General features: G+C 39.9%; 1 protein-coding gene and 1 non-coding gene across 4 annotated transcripts in view; one reads left to right on the top strand and one right to left on the bottom strand.

The window, feature by feature from the left end:
• The window catches only part of BLM (BLM RecQ like helicase), a 115,318-nt gene that overhangs the window by 45,420 nt on the left and 57,301 nt on the right, over positions 1–12,597 (top strand). For 2 of the 3 annotated variants that reach the window (XM_007990458.3, XM_073013000.1), the window contains 5 exons: positions 146–299; positions 4,187–4,314; positions 9,545–9,677; positions 9,992–10,653; positions 12,374–12,565. In XM_007990458.3, the coding sequence (XP_007988649.3) occupies positions 146–299; positions 4,187–4,314; positions 9,545–9,677; positions 9,992–10,653; positions 12,374–12,565 (1,269 nt within the window). The remainder of the gene's footprint in view (positions 1–145; positions 300–4,186; positions 4,315–9,544; positions 9,678–9,991; positions 10,654–12,373; positions 12,566–12,597) is intronic. The other variant, XM_037987659.2, reaches the window with a different exon arrangement.
• LOC119620438 (small nucleolar RNA SNORD18) lies at positions 4,634–4,703 on the bottom strand. Its single transcript, XR_005236961.1, has one exon. It is a non-coding gene; the product is annotated as a small nucleolar RNA SNORD18 (small nucleolar RNA).

Consider the following 12,597-nt stretch of genomic DNA (forward strand, 5'->3'; position numbering starts at 1 on the left):
ATGAGTAGATTGCAAAAATTTTCTCCCATTCTGTAGGTTGCCTGTTCACTTTTGCTGGAAGCACTCATTCTTACGCACTCATGCCCTGTTCTTTCTGCCTCATTAGTGGTTAACAAATCTACGTTTATCAACTGTTTTACTGTAGATAATAGCGAAAAGAAGAATTTGGAAGAAGCTGAATTACATTCAACTGAGAAAGTTCCATGTATTGAATTTGATGATGATGATTATGATATAGATTTTGTTCCACCTTCTCCAGAAGAAATTTCTGCTTCTTATTCCTCTTCAAAATGCCCTAGGTAAACTAGCTAAATAATTAGCATTATTATTTGTTTCTGAGATACTTTAAATAGTTTAGTTATATAATATCATTTCTATATAAAAGTATTTTGTGCTTTGTGTAATTATTTTACATTCAAGTGAAAGTCTCAAAAAAAAACCCTATTTATACATTTAATTGGTTGCATTCTAAAGATGAAGTCCCATTATGATTAATTACATGAACCTTCCAAACAATTTTATGTAGTTGATTTTTTTTTTTAATTTTTTTGAGACAATCTCGCTCTGTCGCCCAGGCTGGAGTGAAGTGGTGTGATCTCGTCTCACTGCAGCCTCAACCTCCCAGGTTCAAGTGATTCTTGTGCCTCAGCCTCCCAAGTAGCTGGAGCTACAGACACACGCCACCATGCCTGGCTAATTTTTTGTATTTTCAGTAAAGACGAGGTTTTGCCATGTTGCCTAGGCTGGTCTTGAACCCCTGAGCTCAGGCAATCCTCCCGCATTGACCTCCCAAAGTGCTAGGATTACAGACATAAGCCACCTTGCCTGGCCTTATATAGTTGATTTTGACATAAGGAATATATTTCTGAAAATATATTTCCAAACCTGACCTGAAATGACACAAAGCTAACCCATTATATGGGAAGTGAGGTGGGACATTAGTACTTTTTAAAAAAATCCTACAGGATAGAATTGGCCATTGTATTTGTTATTCAATTTTAGCAAATTGGTGACATGATTATTGTTAATTGGTAGTATTATGAGAAAAATAGATACTCCATATGACTCATCAATAGCTTAAATTGCTAAGTGTCAATGTTACCTTCATCCTCATCCCAGTCTCACTCTCAGACCAGTTGAGTGGTAGAGTGTAATATATACTAAACTGAGCAAAAGTTTGTATGGGGTCTCAATTCTAAACCAGCATTCTCATTTACTAGGTGGAACAGCTGAGGCCCAGGGAGGAGCAAGGAATTGCCCAGGATGATAAAATGAATGAGAGATGAACTCAGATCCAGTGTAGTGCTTTCCCGGTGTCATACTGATTCCTTGTTGAATGCCTGGCTTTTTTCTTTACTTATTAAAAATATGTATTACACAAATAATATAATCATTTTAACAAGGATTCTAAATAAGAAAGAAGGAGCACTGCTGGGTGCGGTGGTGTGGTAGTGGCCTGTAGTCCCAGCTACTCAGGAGGCTGAGGGAGGAGGATCCCTTAAGCCGAGGAGTTCAAGGCTGTAGCATGCTGTGATTACGCCTATGAATAACCATTGCACCCCAGCCTGGGCAACATAGCAAGACCCTCATCTCTAAAAAATTAAGGAGAGAGAGAGAGAGAAGGAATACTAGTAGTCCCACAATTCTGACTATTTTCTTTATCCATCTTCAGTTTTGATCCTTTTCTTTTTTTTTTTTGAGACGGAGTCTCGCTCTGTCGCCCAGGCTAGAGTGCAGTGGCATGATCTCCACTCACTGCAAGCTCGCCTCCCGGGTTCATGCTATTCTCCTGCCTCAGCCTCCTGAGTAGCTGGGACTACAGGCGCCCGCCACCACGCCCAGCTAATTTTTATGTATTTTTAGTAGAGACGGGTTTTCACCGTGTTAGCTAGGATGGTCTTAATCTCCTGACCTCATGATCCGCCCACTTCGGCCTCCCAAAGTGCCGGGATTACAGGCGTGAGCCACCACGCCCAGCCAGTTTTGATCGTTTTCTACATGTGTTTGATTTCTGCATTGTTGTAATCAACATGTAATTATAATTTTATATTCTGCTTTATTTCTCTTAGCATTATTTCTAAATTATTTTCCAATTGCTAATATTTAATTCCTTTTAGTGGCTACATAATTTATCAAATTGTCATACCATAAATAAATTTACCTAGAGTCTTAACAGTTAAAAAAGCTTATTTTGCAAAGTATTTCCAAGGTAGACTCTCTTTGTACATTTCCCATTGTAACTTAGTATACATATGTGTATATATTATAAAACTGAAATAGAATTTTCACAATATTTTTTGTGCAGTGCACAGCTTAAATTCTATGCTACACTTTATTTCAGTTTTAAAAAATACTAGTTGTATCCTCTGAATTTCAGAAGTCAAGTGGTCAGACAGTATATAACAGAAAAGAGAGACCTGTTTTTCAATCTCCTCTTTTCCAAAACCTCTGTAGCTGGCCCTCAAGATTCTGCATCTTCTGGCCACAATTTACCTTTTTCAGCTTTATCTCCACTTATGCCCTTGCAATAATCCAATGGTCTTAATGAGTCAAACCAACAATCTAGAAAGCATTATCATTTTCTTTAATTATAATGTTATTGTTTAAAAACTAATATAAAAAAGTTACACTGTTTTGATTTAGTTAGAAAGTTGCCTTCCAAAATTCTGCTTTAGGAAAATATGGTTGATTCCCAGATGTGAAGCAAATAGAATTGTCCTTTTTAAAATCTTTCTTTCATAGTCTGGCACTTTCCCCATACTTGTCATTCAAAGTTTGCTTAAATCTTATCTCCTTGGGAAAGCCTTCTCAAGTTCCAAAAAATGTTATCTTTCTTTGGATTTCCACTGTATCCTCTCTTTTTTTTTTTTTTTTTTGGCCAGGAAATATTTTATTGACAACCAGGGACACAGCCATAAAAGAAGGAAGCACACAGGACTGCAAACTAACACCCAATAGCCAGCAAGGGCCCTCTGGGCCAGGAATACTGAATCCTGGGGTCCTCACAGTCTCCCACCAGTAGATGTACAATACTGGGCATCCAGGGGAGGGGGCAGTGGCTCTGGTGTCCCAGAGAGTGAGAGGATATATGATGCCTCATTATGAGTGACACAGTACGGAGGTAAAATGGAGGGTCCATCACTGCCTAAGACCTCCTCCTCTCAGAGCCAACACCAGGTGAAGAACTGAACCACCTAAAATCTTGTAATCAGCTGCTGTTTTCTCATCATTCATCTGTTTGCCACTGTAGATGAGCCTCTGCTGTTGTGGGGGGATTCCCTCTTTCTCCTCCACACGCTCCTTGATCCGCTCCACCTTGTCTGTAGGTTCAATGTCAATCTCAGTCTCCTTTCCGGTCAGCATCTGCCTCAGTCAAGGAAGTGAGGCTGGTCCAGGCTCAGAAAGGCAGATGCTGACTGAACACACTCCCCGCTTTGGTTCCTTCACTTTAATTAGTATCTTCTTTCCAGTTTGGGGCTGCACACGGATAAATTGCTACTCCTACCGCTCCGGTCGCCGCTGCCGCTCTCCAGCACTCTGCCTGCTGTATCCTCTCTTTAACACTCATTCAGTACTAATTTATTTTGTTATTTGTAAAGTATTTTTTCTGTCTAATCAGACTGACCAGGTTTGTATGTTAATATGTTTTTGTATAATCTGTGTGGTGAGGTAATTATATATACAGACACACACAAACACATATACATATATTTGCATAATAAGAGAAGTCCAGAAAAAGTGCTTTGAAATCTCAGAAAAAAGAGACATTAATGATCATTTGCTGGAGAAGTAACGCTTGGGCTGGGGCTAGAAGAACAGGTGTGATTTGGGTAAAAAGAGATTGGAATGGCAGGTTTTCCAAATTGAGGGGATCAGTAGCAAAATCCCCAAAACAGGCAATGCAGGGCTTATATGAAGAATGTAAGTGGTACAGTATGATTGAAGCCTTGGGTTACTGAAAGGACATAATTGGAGATAAAGTTGAAAAGGGCTCTTGGGACCAGAGGAGGGACAACTTTGAGGACCAGCTAAAGAAGTTTTATAACTGAGGAAATTTTAAAAACTACTTTTCTTTTCTGTTATATATTGTCTGATCAGTTGTAGAAAAAATATTAAGGGTTTTGAAATTATACATTTATTAGGTCTAGCCTGTAGTATGATTGGCTTAACATTTTTTTATTTGCAGTATGTTAAAGGACCTTGACACCTCTGACAGAAAAGAGGATGTTCTTAGCACATCAAAAGATCTTTTGTCAAAACCTGAGAAAATGAGTACACAGGAGCCGAATCCAGAAACCAGCACAGACTGTGACGGTACAAACAATATTTTAGACATATCATGTATTTCAACTACTTACTTTCGAAAACAACGTAACACAAAGATTGTGTTTTCAACCTGTGGCTGTATGTTATAAAATTTCAGATTTGTAGTCTTTTCTAATGTTATAACCCTGTTCACTGGATAGCCAGCATTTGCCTGAAGAACTCATGAACTCATGCTCTCACAAGGGCGTTCATTCCATATTTTGAAAACGCTACGTGTTAGAAATCATCTCTCATACTCAACTTTAAATTCTAGGAGGTTTTTACATATTTATTTATTTATTTATTTATTTATTTATTTAATGTTCCACAAATGAGAACTTCCACAAAATCATGTGTTTCAGAAACATAGACCACAGAGCGTAATCTCATCATAATAGAGTTTTTCCCCACCTTGGCTAAATATTGTTAGGTCTTTTAACTCTCCTTGCTAGAAATTGCTTTCTTGACCTTTTATCCTCCAGTTCTCCCTTGCATATACTCTGAGTCTGAGTCTGGGTCTGGGTCTTGATGTTCATTTAAAACTAAATACTTGTTTGCTTGTTTGTTTTGTTTCTAGTTCATTTTTTGTTTTTTATTAAATATCTAATGTAAATAATCAGATAGCAGTGCAAGTCTTTGACAGACGACCCTTGGTGTCTGCTTCTCAGAGGCGCCTTCAGTCTGAAAATTTACATCCTCTTGTAGACATTTTTCTGGCATTATTTCTTTTTACTTTCTTTTTCTCTTTTTCACTCTTCCTGGAACTTCTATGATTTGCATGTTAGACTTCCACTAATTATCTTTTCTATTTTTCATCTCTTGATTTTCTGCTTTTTAGGATATTTCCTCAATTTTATCGTTAACTCTTCTATGGAATTTTTTAAGTTCTATCAAGGCAATTTCCGAGAGCTCTTTTTTGTTCTCTGAATATTTCTGTCATGCATTCGAGTCTGAGGGCTGCTGGGCTTTTTTAGCGATGTCTGCATGCATGTGCAGGTCATGTGTGTGGTGTTCTCTGTTGTTTTTGTTTCCTCCAGTTTTTTTGTTGTTTATTTTGGACTCAATTTATTTTAGAGATATTCATGAAATAACTGATATGCTGGGCACTCTTATAAAGTGCCTTACAATATTAACTAATTCACTCATCACAATAAACTACGTCAAACTTTAAGGTAATTTCTTTTTTCTTTTTTTTTTTTTTCTGAGACAGAGTCTCGCTCTATCACCCAGGCTGGAGTGCAGTGGCAGGATCTTGGCTCACTGCAACCTCCGCCTTCCGGGATCAAGCAATTCTCCTGCCTCAGCCTCCCGATTAGCTGAGATTACAGATGTGTGCCATCACACCTGGCTAATTTTTTGTATTTTTAATAGAGATATGGGTTCACCATGTTAGCCAGGATGGTCTCGATCTCCTGACCTCGTAATCCGCCTACCTTGGCCTCCCAAAGTGCTGGGATTGCAGGCGTGAGCCATGGCACCCGGCCCACTTTAAGGTAGTTTCTGTTATCCCCATTTAACAGATAATGAAACTAAGGTACAGGAGCATTAAATAATTACACACCGTCATAGAATTAGCCGCAGAGCTAGGATCTGAACACAGCAGTCTTGAGGCTTTGAGTTTTCATTGATAACAACTGCATTATACTGTCTCTATATCATTAAGTTTCACTAATAAAATGGTTAGCCAGAACAGGGGCAAGGACAGAGTTCTCCAGCATATCAGTAGAGGCTTCCCTCTTGGCTTACATCAGTCCATTCATTACCACTTCTTGTTCAGCTAGTTACATACCTGTCTTCAGACCACATTTCCGTTCTTTATCCATGGAGACACAAAAGACTTGGCCATGTGACTCCAAAAAGTTTGAAGTGTGAGGCAGGAAGAAGGAATGGGTGGGACATTGACTCTAGAGTGCTACAGACCTGTGATAGAAACCTGTCTCCTCCTACTCTTGGCTGCGTGACTATGGCAAATAGTTAAACTTCTCTGGACTTCAGTTTTTTTCTTCTATAAAATGAGGAGAATGATATCTACCTTGCTGGGTAGTTGTCAGGATTCAAGGTAAAGTGCCTAGTACACTGCAGGCCTTTCATAAATGATAGCTATTGTTATCTGCCAGTCTAGTAATCCTTATAAAGAAGGAAATACGTTAAGATGGGTGGTTTGTTTTTATGAACTCTTTCTGACTCTATAATTGTTTCCTCCCCCTTAGAGCTCACAAAGCAGCTATTTGATAACAGACTCTAGAATTTTGCTTTGAATTTACATCAAATCACCAGCCTGTAGTTTTTGTCAATCACTTTCAAATTTTTTGAAAATTAGAACAATGTTTGTCTGTCCTCACTTTCCATTATTTCTCTTATTCACTAGATGCCTCACACACGTGTCAGTGACAGGGGCTCTGAGATCCTGTTTGCAGGTTTCCTTTGTACTCTGAGGTATAATCTGTCTAGACAAGGAGTCTTGAGCTAGTTTCTGATAGCTAGGTACTCTCTTTTATCTCCCTCTGAGCCTGTCTTGGCTTTCAGTTCCATCAGACCATTGTGTATTCTCTTTCCAATCAGATGCTTGTTTTTCTTGCAGAGAAAACAGAAGTAACATAGGAATTCAGCAATTCCGGTTTTACATCTCATACCTCACATTTCTCTCAGTCACCAGCAGAAGTCCAAATTTCCCAGGCCATTCTTGTGCAGATGCCCTTCCCCACCCTGCCATCTTCACTCCCTGTTCTGTCCTCACTTCCTGTCCTTCCTGGCTTGTAAACCATTTAACTGACTGCTCCATCAACAACTTCCCGGTAGCCTCATCGTCTTCTCTGATCATTTTCTTCCCCTTCTTTCTCTAATCATTTTCTGAGAATATGCACTGTTTCCCCTGCAGCCCACCTAAACTGTTTTTTTCTCCTGCAGACTTTAGGCCTGAGAGGTGGCACAGGCATCTGTTGTCCTTGCTTCCTGTTGCCATTTTTTTTTCCTTTTCTTCATTTTTTTTTTTTCTTGCTCTGTCACCCAGGCTGGATTGCACTGGTGCAATCTCTGTCCACTGCAACCTCCGCCTCCCAGGTTCAAGTGATTCTCCTGCCTTAGCCTCCTGAATAGCTGGGACTACAGGCGTGCGCCATCATGCCCAACTTTTTTGTATTTTTATTAGAGACAGGATTTCGCCACGTTGGCCAGGCTGGTGTCGAACTCCTGACCTCAGGTGATCCTCCAGCCTTAGCCTCCCAAAGTGCTGGGATTACAGGCGTGAGCCACCATGCCCAGCCACAGTTGAGATTTTAGATGAAGGAAAGGGCCGGCACGGTGGCTCACACCTATAATCCCAGCACTTTGGGAGGCGAGCTGGGTGGATCATTTGAGGTCAGGAGTTCGAGACCAGCCTGGCCAACGTGGCAAAACCCCATGCTTAATAAAAATACAAAAAAGCCGAGCATGGTAGCGTGTGCTTGTAGTCCCAGGCACTCAGGAGGCTGAGGCAGGAGAATCGCTTGAACCTGGGAGATGGAGGTTGCAGTGAGCCGACATTGCACCACTGCACTCCAGCCTGGAAGACAGAGTGAGAATCTGTGTCAAAAAATAAAATAAAATAAAACCTCAACTGCTTTGAAATTCTATTTATTAGTTATGGCTTAATTTTTAAAATGGGAGTGGGCTGGCAGGATTCAGTTGTTCCAACATCGTATCAGGAGTTGCTCTCTCTCTCACTTGCCTTCTCTCCCCTCTCTTCTGTCCCATCTCTCCGGGTCAAGCCTCCATTTCTTTCTATCTGCTTTCTACTTTTCCTTTGTATCAATCTTATTTGAAATCTGTCTTTCTTTATAAGGTGACAGAAATGGCCACCAGAATCATATTAAACTTGGAAAAAGAGAGGTACTTTTTCCCAGTCAGTCCGAATTATTTCCAGAGTTAATTTTCACTGGGCTGCCTTATGTCAGATGCCTACTGAGGGAGTGGGAAGGGTAGGTCTAATAGGAAATCTCGGTGCTATACTGTTACCTTTAAAGGGAAGCCTGGATTCCAGGCCGATCAAAACAATGGGTAGGGCTCTTGCCTGTCCAACGCTTAACATTACACTTTGTGTTGGCACAGTGAGCTTTGCACATGAAGTTAGTTTAAAAAAAAAATCATAGCTAACTGATAAACCTTTGTTCCAGCCAATGACCTTGCTTACCCCGAGAAATGTTTATTAAATATTATTAAATTAAATGAAAACAGTTATGAGCTCTTATGATAAAGCATAGAGACAACCTAATTTCAAGTTAATTCACAGGAAGATAATAGGACAATATATGGTTGTTTATGATCTTGTTTTTACACTGCTTCACATTTTACATATGTGGCTTTCAAAATCTTAAGACTTGACTGGGCACAGTGGCTCACACCTGTAATCCCAGCACTTTAGGAGGCCAAGGTGGGAGGATCACTTGAGCCCAGGAGTTTGAGACCAGCCTGGGCAACATGCCAAGACCCTGTCTCTACAAAAAATAATTAATTAAAAAAAAAAAAAAAAAAAAAGATGTGTTGTGTTGCTGGGCACAGTGGCATAGGCCTGTAGTCTCAGCTACTTGGGAGGCTGAGGCAGGAGGATTTCTTGAGCCCAAGAGTTTGAGGGTTCAGTGAGCAGTGATTGCACCACTGCAGTTTAACCTGGGCAGCAGAGCCAGACCCACTTTCTTTCTTTCTTTCTTTCTTTTTTTTTTTTGAGACAAAATCTCGTTCTTCTCCCCCAGGCTGGAGTGCAGTGGCACGATCTCAGCTCACTGAAACCTCCACCTCCCAGGTTCAAGCGATTCTCTTGCCTCAGCCTTCCAAGTAGCTGGGATTACAGGCACGCACCACCACGCCCGGCTAATTTTCGTATTATTAGTAAAGACGGGGTTTCACCACGTTGGCCAGGCTGGTCTCGAACTCCTGACCTCAGGTGATACACCTGCCTCAGCCTCCCAAAGTGCTGGGATTACAGGCGTGAGCCACCGTGCCCGGCCCACGCTATTTAAAAAAAAAATTAAGGTCTTAAGACTTTTTTTTTTCCCTTTTTTGTTTTTTTTTCATTTTAGTGACAGGGTCTCACTGTGTTGCCCAAGCTGGTCTTGAACTCCTGGACTTAAGCAATCCTCCTGCCTTGGCCTCCCCAAAGTGCTGGGATTACAGTCATGAGCCACCACGCCTAGCCAAGACATTTTGTTTTTTGTTTTTTGGTTTTTTTTCAAAGAAAAATATTAACAACATAATTACTTTATAGCTAGACAGATAAATTTACAGCAGCAGCTTATTCACGTGATGGACCACATCTGTAAATTAATTGATACTATTCCTGCTGATAAACTGAAACTTTTGGATTGTGGGAACGAACTGCTTCAGCAGCGGAACATAAGGTATCTTGATTTTCCTCCTTCTGGAATAAATCCGATTATATTTTTACCACTCTTAAGTAAAAAAATGGACAAGGCAAAATGTTCAGGCTTTCTGGCCTGGAAATGGCATAAAGATGCTCATCATGCAACTATTTTTTAAATTCATTTACTTTTCAAACTACTCCTTTACCGTTCGTATTCATATTTTTAAGTTAGAAAAAAACGAATGTATTTTGCTACAATTTCTATTTGGTATGAAAACTAAAGATTTGCTTTTGTGGCCTACCAGAGTAAACTACTTATATTTAATACGTTGTTCTGTTTTCTCTCTTCAGAAGGAAACTTCTAACAGAAGTAGATTTTAATAAAAGTGATGCCAGTCTTCTTGGCTCCGTGTGGAGATGCAGGCCTGATTCACTTGATGGCCCTGTGGAGGGTGATTCCTGCTCTGCAGGGAATTCTATGAAGGAGTTAAATTTTTCACACCTTCCCTCAAATTCTGTTTCCCCTGGGGACTATTTACTGACCACCATCCTAGGAAAGACAGGATTCTCAGCCACCAGGGAGAATCTTTTTGAAAGGCCTTCATTCAATACCCCTTTACAGAAGTCCTTTGTAAGTAGCAACTGGGCTGAAACACCAAGACTAGGAAAAAAAAATGAAAGTTCTTATTTCCCAGGAAATGTTCTCACAAGCACTGCTGTGAAAGATCAGAATAAACATACTGCTTCAATAAATGACTTAGAAAGAGAAACCCAGCCTTCGTATGATATTGATAATTTTGACATAGATGACTTTGATGATGATGATGACTGGGAAAACATAATGCATAATTTAGCAGCCAGCAAATCTTCCACAGCTGCCTATCAACCCATCAAGGAAGGTCGGCCAGTTAAATCAGTATCGGAAAGACTTTCTTCAGCCAAGACAAACTGTCTTCCAGTGGCATCTACTGCTCAAAATATAAACTTCTCGGAGTCAATTCAGAATTACACTGGTAAGTTTAAAATAAATTAAATGCTTATATGAAAACAAAACTGTCCCAAAATAGGAATTATGTAAGAAGAACCATAGCAAATCATGATTGCCTGAAAACCACATTGTTGCTATGCAAATTTCTACTGATGATATGAATTACAAATCACAATTTCAAAAGCAAGTTACTCTTTTGTCTCTATAGCAGCTGTAGTTTTATAAGATGTGTAATTATAACCTATTGTAGTAAGGCTCTAAAGTCATTACAAATGTGCTTTGCCTTTGAATTGACATTTTTTAGTTCCTAAAACAATAAACTCATGAGGGCCAAGTTTTTAATGATTCTGGGATGAGCAAAAGCAAAAATGAATTCGCATGCTAAAAATGTACTTTAGAATTATGTACTGATGAGAATCAATTAATACAAAGTAGGGAAGCATGTTTTATGTCTTAAAATGTTAAAATATAGGGCAGTCTAAAAAGGATATGAAGTCAGAAGTGTCTTACATCAGTCAAACTACTTCTTTGGGCCTATGTGCTCACTACATGCCATGTGCTATGCTGGGCGCTGGTCATTTAAAGATGAATAACAAATACTAAGTAGTTCCTGCCCTCCTGGAGCTCACAGCTTAGTGAGAGAGAAGTTTTGAGAGGAATGAAATTAGCCACTGTTAAGGCTCCAGAGAAAAGCCAAAAATAATTTTAAAACCTTACATCAACTATATAAAGTTATCAAAAGTATTTGTTAGCTGAAAAAAGTTTATAAAGTACAGCCCTCCCTATTTTTGTCATTGATGACTTAATACCACGGAGGTTGTTCTTACAGTTACGCTGCTGACCTTTAAAACAACCATTAATGGATTTATTTTTGTATCATGTTAGAATGTGTCATACTTGATATTTGCAATTATCTTGAGACAGTTGAGTGTTGGGGTTAGCGTAACTGCCAGAGCTGAGTGAGTACCTCTTGTTCTCTGTGCTGAACCAGAGTTACGACAGCCAGGCTGCAGACAGAGCAGGGGCGCGTGTGAGAGATGTTATGAAAGTAGAGCCTGAGGAAGCTCAGATGACTCCAAGGTTTCAGACGCTGATGACTGGGAAAACTGTGACAACAGTAACACAAACAGGGGAGTCAGGAGGCAGAGTCAGATTTGGAGAAAGGCTGAGAAGGGCTATTTTAAGACTAGAGGTTAAAGTGCTGGTAAGTCATTCAGGTACCAATGCCTTGCAGACAACGGGAGCTGTGCGCAGGACTGGAACTTAGGAGGGTGTCATTTGGGTCTTAAGAGAGGTGTAGACATTTGCTGCACACAGGTCATGTGACTAAGATCATAGGACTAGGAAAGCTCCAAAAAAGAATGTCTACAGAGCCCAGTCCCAAATATCTGAAAGACTCCCCTGTTTATGGGGCAGATGGAGGAAGTAGAGCCAGGAAAGGGAATTTAAAGTGAGTAGAAAACCATGATTGTCTTGATGATCGTGGTTGGAGGAAGGGAGAAGAGGAAGGAAGGAATAAAAGTAGTGGTAGGTGCTGTAGAAAAAGTCAAGGAAATACTTGATTTGGGCCTTTGACAAGTCTTTGGTGGCTTTGAGACTTGTAGGGAAGGAAAGCCGGTGAACAGTTTAGGAACTGTGCTGCAGGGAAACGTGTGCCAGTGATTCTGCAGGCCAAGGGAAATGCTAAAGCTGTACTTTCACTGTATTCATGCACTGATTTTTCTTAATGTTGATTATTTTCCTAGACAAGTCAGCACAAAATTTAGCATCCAGAAATCTGAAACATGAACGTTTCCAAAGTCTTAGTTTTCCTCATACAAAGGAAATGATGAAGATTTTTCATAAAAAATTTGGCCTGCATAATTTTAGAACTAATCAGCTAGAGGCGATCAATGCTGCACTGCTTGGTGAAGACTGTTTTATCCTGATGCCGACTGGTATGTATTTTTAGAAGAGAATTGGCAGGAAT

This window comes from Chlorocebus sabaeus, chromosome 29, assembly GCF_047675955.1.
Source record: "Chlorocebus sabaeus isolate Y175 chromosome 29, mChlSab1.0.hap1, whole genome shotgun sequence".
NCBI classification, from domain to species: domain Eukaryota; kingdom Metazoa; phylum Chordata; class Mammalia; order Primates; family Cercopithecidae; genus Chlorocebus; species Chlorocebus sabaeus.